The following is a 17303-nucleotide window of genomic DNA, read 5'->3' as shown; positions in this document are numbered from 1 at the left end:
GTCAAGCACTTGCCAGCACGTAACAAGCTATGGGTTCAACTCCCATAACTGTATTTAAAGAATGGGAGGGAGGGAGGGAGGGAGGGAGGGAGGGAGGGAGGGAGGGAGGGAGGGAGAAAGGAAGGAAGGAAGGACAGAGCAGGGAGGGAGGGAGAGAAGAGGTAGCAGAGATGAGTATATTTCAAACAAGATCATCTGAGTTCAGGATGCTATGGCCATACATAGATAAGATGGGTATTTATATTTCAGTTCAGGGGCATCTTCTTCTCTCCTCAGTTCAACTTGAAATTTTACAAAGTTCAAAAACTTTATAGGCACTGCTGACGATGACTGAAAACACATTTTGACCTTTGAGAATTTTCCTTCCAAATTAAAAATACTAGTGGAATTAGAAGTCAGGGCCTAATACCTCCACCTACTTCCTTCTCCTTTCTGCTTTCTGGGTTCCATATTCCTTGGCTGTCAGATTTTCTCTGAGCTCTACAGCTTGGAAAGGCTGAAAACTACTGCTGCTGGCGAAGCAGCCCCACTATCCTACAGGAAGACAGGGTTGTCTCACTGAAAGCATTTCCCGCTGTGAGCAATTTCCTGTGTATGCAGAATCATGCTTCTGTATGCCCGGGAGGCCAGGCATCATTCTTGAGTGACATTCCTCAGACACCTTGATTTTTGAGACAGTGTCTGTCATTGGCCTGGTGCTCCCTAGACAGGCTAGACTGACTCTGGTTGGCTACCAATCCCCAGGGTTGTCTCCACCTTCCTAGCACTAACTAGCATTACAAGTGTGTACACCATGCCCTGCACACACTTTTGTATGTGTGTTCTGGAGATCAAACTCAGGTCTTCGTGCTTGTGCAAGAAGCGCTTTACTGACTGACTCATCTCCTCAGCCTTTGCTGTGAGCATTTCTTAAGATCACAGCCCCCACTGTACCATGGTTCCCATGGCCTCCACTGCACCCCTGAGTCCCCTGTCATGGCCCCACCCTCAGAAAGCACAGGAGGCCAGGCCACACTCACCTCCACCATTTTTGTAGCACAGGTAGGGAAACCTCCAGACATTGGCCAGGTCCACAGCGAAGCCGATGACTGAGAGCAGGAAATCGATTTTCTTGCTCCAGGTCTCCCGCTCTTGAACCTCCACTGGTGTCTGCGGTGGGTTGATGAGGGTGGAGTTGGTCAGCTGCACTCCATTCTGCTCCTTGACCAAGATGAGCTCCACCTCTCTGGGGCCCACAGCATTGGGCTCTTTAGCCGGGGCCACCACAGAAGACATTGGTCCCACGGAGCATTTGCTTTTACTCATGGGTAGACGGGAGCCCGAGGAAGTCTGTTTCCTTCTTCTTCGACTTCAACCAACATAAATAAAACAAAACAAATCCATACAGCAATGCGCAGATTCAGTAGACATGTCTAGAGGGTACTTGGGTTGAACACAGAGACCTGAGGTAGTCCAAGCACCTGAAATTCCATGGCTAGGATAAAAGATAGCTAAGGGATGTGCAGGGGCAGGGAGGGAAGGGGTTCACAGAGACTGGAGAGATTGGCTATGGAGACTAGAAATAGACACATCCTCTTTCCTGCCAAAGCCCTCATTCACATTAACGCCGGCTTGTGTGACTTCTATTTGCTTCCTAATAGCAATCTCAGATGCTGCCTGCATTGCTTACCCACATTCCCGGAGCGGGATGGGGGCAACTTTACCCCCTGCCAACAGCATACCACTCACTTCAGTCTTTGCAAGGATGTGTAGCTTTTTTTTAATACTTAGTAGTACAACAAAAAGCAAAGTGAATATAACCAAAATCAGCTACCATAACGAAAAGTTTAAAACAAACGGGACATTGGTTTCTCCAAGGAAAGTGCATACAAACCACCCTGCCCATGACCATGGCTTCACAGGCCTTTGAGCTGACAGAGAGTTACCAGAATGTCACCAGGGGAAGGATCAGGCCACTGCTACACTAGCAGCACTCCCAGAGCAACCCTGCCTTATGCTTCTGCAGAGCCAGGGCCATGGGGCATAAGGGAGGCAGCAGCACTCTCACCCAGTGACAGCCTGTTTCCACTGAACTCAGACAAGCACACTGATAGAAGCCTGACATGTGGGTGACTGCTCTAATGGGGTGACTTTCCTCTGCATCCCTAAACAAAAACTCCTGACAGAAGTTATTTTATGCACCACTTCTCTGTGGCCTCTTTACCCTGGTGACAAACCCAAATGCAAATTCCTCACATGTGTCAAAGATGGGCTAGAGGGTGGCAGCTGCTAGGGAGCAGGTAGGAGAGCTCCCTACGTTGCTTGAGAGACGGCAAGATGCTGAGCAAAGGACCTGGTCCCAGGCTGCCTCCCCAGCTCTCTCACAGACACAGGTACAGAGGTACCTGCCTGCCCCACCCTACTCCTCAACTGACAGCTCAGAGGCGAGGTTTAGGCACAGACAGCAAAATGGCCCCTGAGAAAACATCTTTCTTCACCGGCTGGATCAGGAAACAGGTGGCTCATAAACCAAGATTCTCTGCTTTCTCCCCACAACCTGAGTTCAGCCCCGGCTTACAGAAAAGACAAAAACACAACACAACAAATAAACAAAACGGAGAACGGAGATGGAGCTTTTTGGCATGTTGTGAAAATAACCCCAAGGGCCCATCGCCGAGGGAGGGTCTGTGATGCTCAGCCTCAGCCACAAACAGCCATGTCCCCCTAGGAAGCAACAACCTCCTATGAACCAGGTCTTGAGTCTGGGCTCTGTGGAATCCTATGCTCCGAGAACAGGCACTGAGTGCACACCCCTTAGTTCTGTATGGAAGGAGCTGCTCTCCAAAACCCTGGCTGTGGACAACTTTGAACCCCGTCGGCTATGGTTTCTGCCCCTCGCTCCGCCGGACGGCTGTCCAGAGTCAGTGGAGCAGTGAAGATGCCACTGCCCAGGATACGTAAGAAGCGATCTTGGTCCTTACCTGCCTCCAGCGTCAGACTTCAGCTTTGAGGTCCTGTAAGCCTCCAGTCGCGCTTCACAGCTCTGGCAGGTCTCAGCCTTGAGCTCTTATCGGGCCTCCGGGTCGGTCCGCCTAGCCCCGCCCGCCGTCGGGGGCGCCCACTGGCACTGGCTCCGCCTCTGTTCCGCCCAGGGTGGGCGGAGGACGGGCTGGGCAGCGCCCCTGCACCACTTGGGGACTAGGATGACTTCGGGGAGCCAGAGGCCACTGAGCCTAGGCAGGCAAGGAGTTTGGCAGGTGTCTTTGCAAGGTTATAGAGTCTCGGCCACGTGGGATCAGTGTATCTCCAGGTTGGACGCGTTGCAGACCGGAGGGACAGTTGGTTTCCAGGAGGGAGCAGTCCAAGTCTCCGTCCCTGTTCGCTCTCCTCGGCCAGCGCCTGCATGAGTCTCCCAACAACTGGTTTCAGCAAGGTTGTCAGAAACAGATCCCGGGAAGAGAGTGAAGTGGCGAGCGCATGTGGATCTGTGCGGAGCTCCCAAGGCTCACCCGGGTCTCCCCAGTTCTCCCTTCGATGTTGTATGACTCTCCGACCCTGCTCCCTTGTCCCTGAACAACCAACCTGCGAGCAAGATTTTCCAACTCCAGTTCCGCTCGGAGACAAAGCAAGTGGGACGCACCTCCCGGTGCTGTGGAGGTGGCCCACCTGCGTTCCTAGCCAGGTCACAGCAAGTCTCGTCCTTGCCCTGACCAGTTTGCTCAGGCACTCTTCCCTCCTCACTCCGTGAGCACCTTAGGCACTAAAGTTCCAATACCCCTTTGATGGGTCCTGATTCTCTGCCACCTTTCTCAGGTCCCATGGTCACAAGTGCATGTTTGTAATGTGTGCCTCTGTTCTCTTCTGAGCATACTTTTTTACTCAGATCCGGGCCATCTGATCCAAACTCGAAGGCTCCTTCCAGTCAGCCTGCTTCAGAAACCGATTTTCCTGGAGGGACCTATAAAGCCTGTGTGGCCAATATTCCTGTTTCAAGGGCTAAAGGACCAGGAACTGGAATCGTCCTGCCCAGATGGGCGTGACATTCGGCCACCCAGGGAGGTCCAGGACACCCAGATGTGAGCAGGTCCTAGGGTAAGCCCTTTTCCTCTCTGCATGCCTTCCCCATTCCCAGCACCCCCTCATGCCCTTCCTTTCCATTTCTGCTTTCCCTGAGAATAGCTGAGAGGTTTGACCAGAGTGAGGGACCCTAGAAGAAGTATCTCACCTGCAGGCTCCACTAAACCAAGTTCCTAGCAGTGTCTCCTACTAGTTGGGACCCCAAAATGGCTGGGCCCTTATCTTCCTGGTTCCTTCTCTGTGCCCACGTCCTGTGGCCTTATCGCTTCCCTTCAGCCCCCCAAAATGAGGCTGATGCCTAGCAGGAGCTGTTTTTAGAGCTGTTTTTCCAAGTGAGATTAGAATGGGGAGGGCACACTGCTACAGCTGTCAGTGGTCCGCTGGAGCTGCTGTGGAGAAACATTACAACCTTGGAGTCAGTCAACAAACATTTATTCCTGTAAAGGCTTAGAAGTCTCAGATCCCCAGGGAGGATTTGGAGAGAGCTGCTCCCACGGCAAATGGGAAGTTCTCTAGGGTCTCCCTAGGGCAGAGGTGTGCAGAGCTCCCCAGGACCATTTTATAAGACAAAAAAAAATTTTTTTTTGAGGAGAGCCAATGAAACCCAAGACCTGACTCTAAATAGCATCTGACACGAGAGGGTATGGTTTCCACATGTAGATGAGGGTAGGGGAATAATGTCCTTGGTATTCCAGCTGGTAATAGGGACTTGAGGAGATAATGGTAATCACCTCCAGTTGCTAACACACTAAAGGCTATCTCTTTGCCTCTATTCTGTCATAAAACAGTGTTATGCAAATACCTCTTACATTAAAGAGGCTGGTCTTTCCTGGACCTCACAACTGAGTTAATAGATTCTGGGATCATCGAAGACATAATCTTCCATCCTACTTTGTAACCAGCCTTTTGAAGTTTAACTTGCCTTTAAGAGAACAATGTAACAAGCAACTTTACTTGCCTCAGTTTCCCAAGTAGTGTGCCCTCTCACAACCTACACTAATACATAACTTTAATCTTAAGTTATATACTCTTCCATGGCCCTGATCCAGAGTTGTGTGTGTGTGTGTGTGTGTGTGTGTGTGTGTGTGTGTGTGTGTGTTGTGGTAATCATTTGCTGAAATTAGCAAATGGCCTGGAAGCAACCTTATACAACAAATATCCACAATCATTGGAATCAACCTGTGGATATAGCTTGATAAAGTTTTCTTGTTAGTACTGAGTATTTCTAGGTCAGTTAGAATCAATAACTTAATACCATGTAAAACTCTGTTGAAGATTTCTGTAGAGAATTTCTCATTTCTCATACTATGCTTTCTGCTCTGCTCAATACATACAGAGTGGGGACACTCTTGTTGGGGACAGACAGAAGATACAGGACAGACTCAGGGAAGTGAAAGACTCAGACTTGGGCTCACTAATCAGCCAAGCATTAGCAAGGGAGGAGAGTTGAATTTTTAATTCCTAAATGTGACACCAAAGCATTTTGGTGACTTTGAGGTTATCTTTAGTGCATTTTACCAACATGGTGTTCAGTAGTGATTCTGTTGTCAAGAAAGGGGCAGGAGCCCAATGTAGGCCTCCTGAAGTCATCTGAAAACAACTGATGTCATCAAGTAAACCAGATGGCTGAGTAAGAAAGGAAATAGCTAGAGGATCATTTAAGAACAGAGGTACAGGGCAGATCTTAGGTTCATACCACTCATAAAACAGAGACAAAATCCAAGAAGAGCCCCGAGGATACAAAAGAATGATCTGCACTACCCAGGGTGTATGGAAAGAAATACCATTGCACAATGGGACCTTTAGACTACCTATGGTGTGAGGAGTAAAGTAACAAAGTGAGGTGGCATACAGACAAAACACACCAGCTTAGTAGTGTCAAAGCTCAGTGACAGGGAGAGACCATGTGATGCATATATTGGTCAACGTCCCATATCCAGGAAACCTTTACTCCTGCCACACCTGATTCCTAACCATGCAGCTAGGACAGTAGGACTTTGTGTGCTCTCAGAGAAATGAGTTGAGGGGACTGACTGCGTCTTCAGCCCTCATCACAAATGACAGAGAACTAAGAGTGCAAGCATCTCTACCTCACTTTCTGGGCGTGTGCAGGTAGATCCAGTGTGGTTGGCTCTGAGTTAATCAAACCTAGTTGAACAGCCCATCTTTGCATGTTAGAACTTTTGCTAAATGTAGAGCTCAGTTCCTTATAGTTGTTGCTGAGGCTATCGGCTCAGAGTATTGGATAATATAGTAGAAACCTCCTAAAACAAAAGGGGTGTGTGTGTGTGTGTGTGTGTAATTGACAAACAATCGGAGACAGACCCAAATGGTGATGTCTTGTCATCAAATGAAGCTTCCAGCACTGAGTTTGGGGTTACATCAAACTAAACTGTTGGCCAAAGGTGTTCCACTGGATTTCAAAAACAACCCAGGCTATTGCTAAGACTGTTGCTTTCCACAAACTGGTAGCAAGTAAGTCCCCAGTTTGAAGACAACACAAACACAACTCATCGAACATAAAGATACCAAGCTGGTGCCCACATATGTTCCAGGATCTTTGTAACAAGAAGGTACTCTGTGGGCGATCAAAAGAGAAACGTAAACACCAGGCCAGCCACAAACCCTTTATCTACAGTGGTGTACCATCTGCAAGATACACGAGGGCAATGGTGGCACCAAGCTTGTAAGAATAACCAACTGTGCTGACTAGTCTTATGTCTACTTGACACATGCTAGGGTTATCTGAATGGAGGGGGCCTTAACTGAGAAAAATGCCTTCAAAAAACTCCAACTGTAAGGCATTTTCTTAATTAGTGATTAATGGGGGAGGGCTCATCCCATTGTGGGTGGTTTCGTCCTTAGGCTGGTAGTCCTGGGATCTATGAGAAAGCAGGCTGCACAATCCAGGAGAAGCAAGCCAGTAAGCAGCACCCCTCCATGGCCTCTGCATCAGCTCCTGCCTCCAGGTTCCTGTCCTGACTTCCTTCAGTGATGAACTGACAGCAATGTGGAAGTGTAACGTGAATAAACCCTTTCTTCCACAACTTGCTTCTTAGTCATGGTTTTTTGGTTTTGGATTTTTGGGTTTTTGTTTGTTTGTTTGTTTTCAGCAATAGAAACCCTAACAAGGGTGTTTCCAAGACAAGTTGGAACCAGGAGTGGAGTACTGTGACAGATAGATTTGACCATGTTTTTTTTGGGGGGGGGTTGTGGAAGGACTTTGGAACTTTTGGCTAGAAAAGCCATTGAGTTTTGAGACTTCCTTGGACTATTTTGTTGTTGTTTGTTTGGCTTTTTTTTTTTTTGAGTTTGGAAGATAAGAATGTTGAAAGCAGAGCAGAAGATGGAGGCTTGGCTTGTGAAGTTTCAAAGGAAAGTTTAGACTCTATCAAGGCCATTTGCCATTTTGAATTAAGATTCTATTATTTTTGTCAGCTGGGGCTGAAGAACCAATCACAGTTAACAAGAGACCAACACCACTGAAGTGAAACCTTTGCATTACTGAGACGACAAATTGATGCTGGTTAGCTGGAGCTAAGAACTTAGTGATGATTAAGATGAGACCACCTCCACTGAGGTGAAATCTTCTGGGAAGTGTTTTATGAGAGCACAGAGCAGCTGTGATCCAGAGATAGCCAAGGCTGTATACCTCATGCTGGCAGCTGGACTTGGTAATGTGTAAGTTACCCAGGTGGTACTGGTTTTGAAATCTTGAAGGAGTCATGGAGAGCAGCTGAGGCTTAGCACCAGGAAGAGAGCTATGAGAGGCTGTTAGTGAAAATGCAACCCACTTGCAGCAAGGGATCAGATTTGGAGACACCAGTACTATGGTATGAACAGAAGCAGCTATGGAGTGGAGCCGGTTGGAGTCTAGAAGACAGGCTGTGTGTGACACAGAAGAAGGCAGAGCTGGAGAAGAGACCCAAGCCCTTTGGAGGGGTTCAGAAGATAACTAGTGGATCCCAGTCATTGGACAGTTCAAATTTGGTTTTGATTTTATTTGATTGTGACTATGCCATGATTTTTCCATCTTAAAGTAAGAAAGTATCTTACTGGCACCCACAGTTGAGAGATTTTGAATTTTAAACGACTTTGGATTTTTGAAAGAGATTGGCTATTTTAAAGGGACTGACATTTTAACGTGTTTGGAATTTGTTAAGACGGTGGGACTTTTACGTTATTTATGTTTTTAAGGTGAGATCTTGGAGATGCGTAAGAAAGGAAGGTGTTTGTCAAGCTGACAAGGGGTCAGTTGTACTAGTTGGTTTTGTGTCAATTTGACACACTCTAGAGTCATCAGAGCGGGGCCTCAGTCAAGAAAATGCCGTGAATTCCAGCTGTAATATATTTTAGTTACCAATGTGGGAGTGCCCAGTCCATTGTGGGAGGTATTATCTCTGGGCTGGTGCTCCTGGGTTCCATAAGAAAGCAAGCTGAACAAAGCCATGGGAGCAAGCCTATAAGTAGCATCCCTCAATGGCCTCTGCATCAGCCCCTGCCTCCAGGTTCTTGTCATGTTTGAGTTCCTGTCCTGACTTCCTTCAGTGGTGATCAGCAATGTGGAAGTGTAAGTTTCACCCTCAACTTGCTTTTGCTCATGGTGTTTCATTGTAGCAATGGAAACCCTAAGATAAATCCTTTCTTTCAGAGCTCAGGGAACCCCACAGAATAGGAGGTGGAAAGACACCAAGGGAACAAGGACCTCTAAATCAACATGAGCAAAACTCTCATGAACTCACAGAGACTGAAGCAGCATACACAGGGTTGTACCAGGTTCTCAGCATAAGTATTATAGCTTCCAGTTTAGTGTTTTTATGGGATTACTGAGCATACAAATGAGTGGGTTTTGTGCCCTTTCTTGGGCTCTTTTCTTTCTGTTTGTGTGTTTTGTCTGAGTTTGATTTGATATTTTGTTTTATTTTTTATTTTTTTAAAAAATGAATGAATGAATGAATGTAAACCCAGCCAGTTGGGTAAATGTTAACAACATAACTGTCATTTATATTCATGGGGGAGGAACAATCAACTTTCTCTAATGGAACAACATTGGGAAAGGGAAGGAAGGAAGGAAGGAAGGAAAAAAAGGAAAAGAGAAAACAGGTGGTGCTTATGTGGTGGTTTGAAGAAAAATGGCTTGGGGCTGGAGGGATGGCTCAGTGTTTAAGAACACTGACTGCTCTTCCAAAGGTCTAGAGTTCAATTCCCAGCAACCACACGGTGACTCACAACCATCTGCAATGTTATCTGATGTCCTCTTCTGGTGTGTCTGAAGACAGCTACAGTGTACTCATATACATAAAATAAATAAATAAATCTTTAAAAATAAAAGAAAGAAAGAAAAATGGCTCACATAGGCTCATAGAGAGTAGTAATTTGGGAGTGTGGTCTTCTTGGGGTGGGTGTGGTCTTTTGGAGGAGGTGTGTCATTGTGGGTTGGCTTTGGGATTTTAAATGCTAAGCCAGACCCAGTGTCTGTCTCTTCCTGCTGCCTGCTGGTCCATATGTAGAACTCTTGGCTCCTTCTCCAACACCATGCCTGCCTATATGCTTGCCATGCTTCCTACCATGATGATAAGGAACTGAACCTCTGGACCTGTAAGCCAACCCCAATTAATGTTTTCCTTTGTAAGAGTTGGAATCTCATGGTGTCTCTTCACATTGATAGAAACCCTAACTAAGGCAGGATATATAGGCTCATATATTAGTCATCAAAAGTCTATGCCAGATGCTCTCTTCCTCTCCCTCTCCCTCTCCCTCTCCCTCTCCCTCTCCCTCTCCCTCTCCCTCTCCCTCTCCCTCTCCCTCTCCCTTTCCCTGTGGATCAGTAGGTCACTGCTAATGTTCCAGTGCCATGGTGATAATAGAGTAACCTCTGAAATTGTAAACAAGCCACAAATTAAATGTTTTCTTTTATAAGAATTGTCTTGGAATAATCTTGCTACAATCCACATACCCAGAGAGGCTAAGCCAGGAGGGCATGAGGGATGCAAGGAGCTCCCTGGGAAGGGAAAATAGAATAGATATGGCAAGTAGATGGGGAAGTGGCGTGGGGGGGGGCAAGTAGGGATTGGGAACAGGATGGATCAGGTTAGGGGAAGATGGAGGGAAAGAGTACTGGGAGAGGCAACTGGAACTGAGGTTAAGTTTGAGAGGGAGGTAGAAAGCTAGTACAATGACAGTTCCCAGGAATCTAATACAGTGATCCTAGCCAAGACTCCTAGTAATGGAGGATATGGAACCTGAACCAGCTGTCTTCTATAACCAGACAAGACTTTCAGTGGCGGGATGGGGATACCAGCCCAGCCACTAAATCTTTGACGTACAATTTGTCTTGCCAGCATGATATGCTCGGGTAAAGATGGCACAGAAATTGTGCGAGTGGCCAACTAATGACTGGTCCAGCTTGAGACCCATGCTATGGGAAGGAGCCCACCCCTGACACTGACTGGAGGACCAGAAACCAGAGGACAGATGGCCCAGAGGTATAGGATAGAACCAAATACGGATGTTACTCTGTGATACTTATAGACAGGAACCTAGCTCAGTCACCATCAGAGAGGCTCCATCCAGTAACTGATAGAAACAGATGTAAAAACCCACAGTTAAACATTAGGCAGAACTCGGTGAGTCCTGTGGAAGAAAGGGAGGAAGGATTGTAGGGGCCAGAAGGATCAAGGACACCATAAGAAAACCCACAGAATCAACAAACCTGGACTCATGTGGGCTCACTTAGACTGACCAACAGGGATCCTGCATGGGCTTGACCTAGCCCCTCTGCACACACGTTACACATGTATACCGTGTTGTATACCTTCTTGGTTTTGTAGTACCCCTAACAGAGAGAGTGGGGGCTATTTCCAACTTTGCCTGCTTTTGAGATCTTTGCTCTCCTACTGGGTTGCCTTGTCCAGCCTCAATATGAGGGGAGGTACCTAGTCTTATTACAACTTCATATATGTCATGTTTGGTTGATATCCTTGGGAGGCCTGCCCTTTTCTGAAGGGAAACAAGAGGAGTGGGTGGGGAGAGAGACTGGGAGGAAGGGAAATGTTGGTCAGGATGTAATATATGAAAGAAAGAATTAAAAAATACAGTTGCCTTGGTCATGGTGTCTCTTCACAGCAATAGAACAGTGACTAAGACAATAATGGATTGCCATCTTGAGTACTGGGCAGGAATTTATACAGGGATTGCTAAAAGGAGAGAAAGCTACCTCAGTCTTCATGGCAGAATCTTATAAGCTAGGATAAAGGAACAGAGCCCACCCCAGTGGGGGCATTTTCTTCATTTCCTGGCTGCCAGGAGGTAAGCAGGTTTCTTCTGCCACTCCTTCCTGTTAGGACTCCTTGGTGTTGTGTGACTCTTCTCAGAGAAGTGGAAATAAACACTTGTTTATCCCAAATAGGGCCCTGACCACAGAACAAGAAATGATTCCACCAAAGTCCAGTTTGATGAACCAATCAGCACAGTGTCTTAACAGATGCTTGGGTGAGGAGTTACCTAGAAACGTGTGGGTCACCCTGAGTAGTTGCACTCTCAGAAAATCCAATGTGGGTAGCAGCCTCCCAAGAGCTGCATAGCATCCTCTCTATATACTGGCCCAGAATTCCATAGAGCTGGGGCTGCAGGGCACAGGAAGGAGTGGCTGTTACCTTGGGTGATGGTTAATGACACCCCCTCACTTTTTTTTTTCTGATCATCAACAAACCCAATCTTGCTGAGGGTCTCTGCTCTGATTAAGAGAGTAATGCCTACATTGATTGAGCCTGTTCTTCAAGATAAGCAACATTTGCCCCTTAGTGGAGTTTCTATGTGCTGGTGGGTCTGGGATTGGCTAAGACGTTCATTAAAAAGGTACCATTAAAAGGAGGGAGAGCTCCTTTCACTTAATGTCTACGAGCTTGCTCTTGACTTTCTATTTTTCTTCTGTGTCGTCTTGGTCCTTTTTCAAACTGAGTGGGTTTTGTTTCACCCGGCCTTTTCCCACTGTCTCCTTGTTAGGCTGTTCTGTCTGCTGCTTAGGGTAAGCACGCACACGCTCCAGATCATGGTGTCTGCTGTCCAAGACCCCGTGCTTTAGCCTCTTGTGAAGGAAGCACTTGTGAAGGAAGCACTTGACCAGGGTGCACCCTGTTGGGTTTTTGTGCCATCCGCACCAGATATTTTGCTGTACTGAAGAATACATTGCCCAACTTGTCAAGAGATGACCACTCTTTAAAAGACATTTAGATGGTGCAGACAAGGTTTTCTACTATCTCCATAAGTACTTCTTATTTTTCATCATTATGAACCCAAACTTCCAAATGCTCTCACCTATCTTGTGCTTGAAGGACTTGCTTCCAGGTTGGGAGACTGCGGGGATGAGTTGTCTGCTTAGCTTCCTGGGTCTGGAAGCCTATTTCTCTGTGTTGTAAGCTGGTTTTGCAGGGCAGAGCTTGACCAACCAGCAGTTTCTCTCCATTCCATGCTTTGCAGATGTCTCTTGATTTCTAGCTCTTGTTTGCACCTTGGAAGGGTGCCTTCTTCTGGCTGAATTTTCTGTTATTGTCCCTTTGGTGTTAATTGTGAGCATTGCTGTAGCCAGTAGGGAGCTACCTTTATGTTCTTACTGTCTTCTCATTAGACAGTTTAGAGTGTGCATCATACTAGAATAATGACTCCCTGGACAACTTTTTTGCTCCCTTCTTCTCTGGGAACTTGCTGGCATGTAAGTTCAGCGGTGTGAATTTCTCACAGATAGGATGATCCTGTTTTGTTCATTGTTTGTTGTTTTTGTTTTGCTTTTCTTTTCTTTATTTCATTTTTTTGATATGACATTTATTTTTATTTTTAATTAATTAATTAATTAATTAATTAATTAATTGTTTACATCCCAAATGGTGCTCCCCTTCCTGGTCCCTCCCTCACTGAGTCCCTCCCCCTCATTCCCCCTGCCCTTCTCCTCTGAGAGGGTGGGATGCCCCTGACTATCCCCCAACCCTGGCACATCAAGTTTCTGTCAGATTAGGCACATCCTCTCTCATTGAGGCCAGACAGGACAGCCATGAAGACTGAGCTGCCTGTCTGCTACATATGTGCCAGAGAGCCTCATTCAGACCCATGTATGTTCTTTGGTTGGTGGCTCAGATTCTGAGAGCTCCTAGGGGTCCAGGTTTGTTGACTCTGTCTTCCTGTGGAGTTCTCATCTATTTATGGGTCTTCAACCTTCCCCCATCTCTTCCATAAGTGTACCCAACCTCTGTCTGTTTGGCTGTGGTTATCTGCTTCTGTTTCTGTCCACTGGGAGGTAGAGCCTCTCGGAGGACAGTTATGCTAGGCTCCTGTCTGCAAGCATAACCAAGTGTCATTAATAATGTCAGGGGTTGATGTTTGCCCATGGGATGGGTTTTGAATTTGGCCATTTCTTTCTGTCTCTGCTCCACCCTGCATTTCTTTTAGATGGGACAAATTTGGGGTTGAAAGTTTAGTGGATAGGTTGCTGTCCCTGTCCTTCCACTGGGGGTCCTGCCTGGCTACAGGAGGTGGCCTCTTCAGGTTCCATGTCCCTACTGTTAGACACCTTGGCTGCTGGCTACCCACATTGACTCTTGGGAACCTCCCCTATCCCAGGTCTCTGGGACTTCCTAGAGATCCTCTCCCCCTGGTAGGTGCAGCTTTCCACTTAGTCTCCTGATCATCAAGGTCTCTCTCCTGTCTCTCCCCACACCTAATCCTGCCTCCCCATTGCCCTCCTCTCTTCCACCCAGTTACTTCCCTCCCTATGCTTCCTATGACCGCTTTGTTCCCCCTTCTAAGTGTGATTCAAATATCCTTGCTTGGGGCTTCCTTCTTATTTTGGGTCTGTCGGGTGTATCACAGGTATCCTGTCCTTTATGGCTAATATCCACTTGTAAGTGAGTACATAGCGTGTATGTCCTTTTGGGTCTGGTTTCCCTCACTCACGATATTTTCTAGTTCCATTCATTTGCCTGCAAAAATTCATGATGCCCTTGTTTTTAATAGCTGTGTAGTATTCCATGGTGTAAATGAACCACATTTTCTGTATCTATTCTTCGGTTGAGGGACATCTGGGTTGTTTCCCGTTTCTGACTATTATGAATGAAGCTGCTGAGCATGTGCCCTTGGGGTATGGTGGAGCATCTTTTGGGTATATGCCCAGGACTAGTATATCTGGCTCTTCAGGTAGAACTATTTCTAATTTCTGAAGAAACCACTAGATTGATTTCTAGAGTGGCTGTACGAGTTTGCGTTCCTACCAGCAATAGAGGAGTGCTCCACTTGCTGCACATCCTTGCCAGCACGTCCAGTCACTTGAGTTTTTGATCTTAACCATTCTGACTGGTGTAAGGTAGAATCTCAGGACAGTTCTGGAGTTGTATTTCCCTGATGACTAAGGATGTTGAACATTTTTTTTTACGTGCTTCTCAGCCATTCAAGATTCTTCTGTTGAGAATTCTCTCTTTAGTTCTGTGCACCATTTTTTATTGGGTTATTTCGTTTGTTAGAATTTAACTTCTTGAGTCCTTTATGTATTTTGGATATCAGCCCTCTCTCAGATGTAGGGTTAGTGAAGATCCTTTCCCAATCTATTGGCTGCCATTTTGTCCTGTTGGTAGTGTCCTTTTCCTTATAGAAGCTTTTCAGTTTCATGATGTCTCATTTATTAATTATTGATTCTAGTGTCTGAGCTATTGATGTTCAGTAAGTTGCCTTCTGTGCTAATGTGTTCGAGGCTATTTCCCACTTTCTCTTCTATTAGGTTTAGCGTATCCAGTTTTATGTTGAAGTCCTTGATCCACTTGGACTTGAGTCTTGTGCAGGGTGATACATATGGATTTATTTGCATTCTTTTACATGCAGATATCCAGTTAGACCAGCACTGTTTGTTGAAGGTGCTTTCTTTTTTCCACTATGTGGTTTTGGCTTCTTTGTCAAAAATCAAGTATCAAGATGTGTGGGGTTATTTCTGGATTTCAATTCTATTCCATTGATCAACTTGTCTGTTTCTGTACCAATACTATGCAGGGTTTTTTATATCACTATTGCTCTGTAGTACAGCTTGAAGTCTGGGATGGTGATTTCCTCAGAAGTTCTTTTACTGTTCAGGATTATTTTAGCTATCCTGGGCCTTTTGCTTTTCCACATGAAGTTGAGAACTGCCCTTTCAAGGTCTATAAGGAATTGTGCTGGAATTTTGATGGGAATTGCATTAAATCTGTAGATTGCTTTTGGTAAAATGGCTTTTTTTTTTTACTATGTTAATCCTATCAACCATGAACATAGGATCTTTACATCTTCTGATATCTCTTTCAATTTCTTTCTTCAGGATCTTGAAATTCTTGTCATACAGATCTTTTACTTGTTTGCTCAGAGTTACACCTAGATATTTTATGTTATTTGTGGCTATTGTGAAGAGTGTTTTTCCCCTAAGTTCTTCTCTGCTTGTTTATCATTTCTATAAAGGGGGGCTCTAGTAATTTCTTTGAGTTAATTTTATATTCAGCCACTTTGCTGAAGTTGTTTATCAGTTATAGGAGTTCTCTGGTATGGGCTGGTGAGATGGCTCAGCGGTTAAGAGGACTGATTGCTCTTCCAAAGGTCCTGAGTTCAAATCCCAGCAACCACATGGCTCACAACCACCCATAATGAGATCTGACGCCCTCTTCTGGCGTATCTGAAGACAGATACAGTGTACTTATGTATAATAATAAATCTTTTGGGCAGGGACTGAGAGAGTGGTGCTGACTGGAGCAAGCTGGGTTGACCAGAGCAAGCAGAGGTCCTAAAATTCAATTCCCAACAACCACATGAAGGCTCACAACCATCTGTACAGCTACAGTACTCATATACATAAAATAAATAAATCATTTTTTTAAAAAGGGAGTTCTCTGATAGAATTTTGTGGATCACTCACACACACTATGATACCACCTATTGTTAATGATACCTTGACTTCTTCCTTTCCAATTTGTAGTCCCTTGATTTCCTTTTTTTTTTTTTTTTTTTGTCTTTTTGCTCTTCGAGAACTATATTGAATAAAGAGGGGGACTGTGGCCAGCCTTTTCTTGTCCCTGATTTTAATGGAATTGTTTTAAGTTTCTTTCCATTTAATTTGATGCTGTCTATTAGCTTGCTGTATATTGCTTTTATTATGTTTAGGTATGTGTTTTGTATCTCTGATCTCTCCAAGACTTTTAACATGAAAGGGTGTTAGATTTTGTCAAAGATTTCTTCAGCATCTAATGAGATGATCGTGTGATTTTTGTCTTTCAATCTGTTAGTATAGTGGATTACGTTGATGGGTTTTTGTATATCAAACCATCCCTTGTCCCTGGGATGAAGCCTATGTTACCGTGATGAATGAGGTTTCTGATGTGTTGTTGGATTGGGGTGGCAAGAATTTTATTGAGTATTTTTGCATCAATGTTTATAAACATGAAATTGGTCTGAAGTTCTAATCCCATATCCCTAAAGAAATAGAAGCAGTCATTAAAAGACTCCCAACCAAAAGAAGCTCAAGGCTGAGATGGTTTTAGTGCAGAATTCTTTCAGACCTTCAAAGAAGAGCAAATGCCAATACTCCTCAAACTATTCCACAAAGATAGAAACAGAAGGAGCACTACCTAATTCATTCTATGAGTCCATAAGTCCCTGACACCTAAACCTAACAAACCTAAACAAAGGCTCTTAATTTCATTTCTAATTTGACTCTTTTCAAGATGTTAATCTTCCCTCATTCCTAAGCAGCACATTTTGAATCCTAGATTTAGTTCTGTATCTTTTACATCTTCCACATGTCTCCTAAGCAATAATCTCCCTCCAGCCTGTTCTCTGTGTGGTAAAATGCATTTGTGATGACTGTCAAGCAATCTGCCACTTCTAACACCTGAGTGATCTCTGGGTCTGTTTCTTTTGGTTCCAGGTTCCAGTTTCCTACCTGTTTGCATACTGGTTTGGGATTTGTCTCCAGCCACTGTAGATGCTCCCTGTTCCATATGGGTGACGTCACATCCTCGCTGAAGTCTGGGGCTTATCCTTGGCTTCCAGAGCTTGGTCATCTTTTTATGTCATACTTTTTATAATTTGTTTATTGAGACCTGAATAGTACATATGTTAGGGCTAACATATCCTCACTGTGGAGGGAAAGCCACCAGAGTTCTTCTGAGATCCCAATGACCTGGGCTTCCTTCTGCAGAGTGACCTGAAACAACTTTTTGTAGCTTAGGAAAGAGCCAGCAACTCAA

At 45.3% G+C, this 17303-nt stretch overlaps 1 protein-coding gene across 4 annotated transcripts in view; it reads right to left on the bottom strand.

The window, feature by feature from the left end:
- The window catches only part of Slc6a3 (solute carrier family 6 (neurotransmitter transporter, dopamine), member 3), a 42545-nt gene extending 38852 nt beyond the window's left edge, over positions 1 to 3693 (bottom strand). Inside the window, exons 1-2 of one of the 4 annotated variants that reach the window (XM_006517084.4) lie at positions 2961 to 3693; positions 1020 to 1348 (exon numbers count right to left, since the gene is read on the bottom strand). In XM_006517084.4, the coding sequence (XP_006517147.1) occupies positions 1020 to 1305 (286 nt within the window). In that variant the 5' untranslated portion in view covers positions 1306 to 1348; positions 2961 to 3693. The remainder of the gene's footprint in view (positions 1 to 1019; positions 1349 to 2960) is intronic. The other 3 variants (XM_017315377.2, XM_006517083.4, NM_010020.3) reach the window with 3 other exon arrangements.
- Between the last annotated feature and the right edge of the window lie 13610 nt (positions 3694 to 17303).

The sequence above is a fragment of the Mus musculus genome, chromosome 13, assembly GCF_000001635.26.
Source record: "Mus musculus strain C57BL/6J chromosome 13, GRCm38.p6 C57BL/6J".
Taxonomy (NCBI): Eukaryota; Metazoa; Chordata; class Mammalia; order Rodentia; family Muridae; genus Mus; species Mus musculus.
This window is presented reverse-complemented; position numbering and strand designations above follow the sequence as displayed.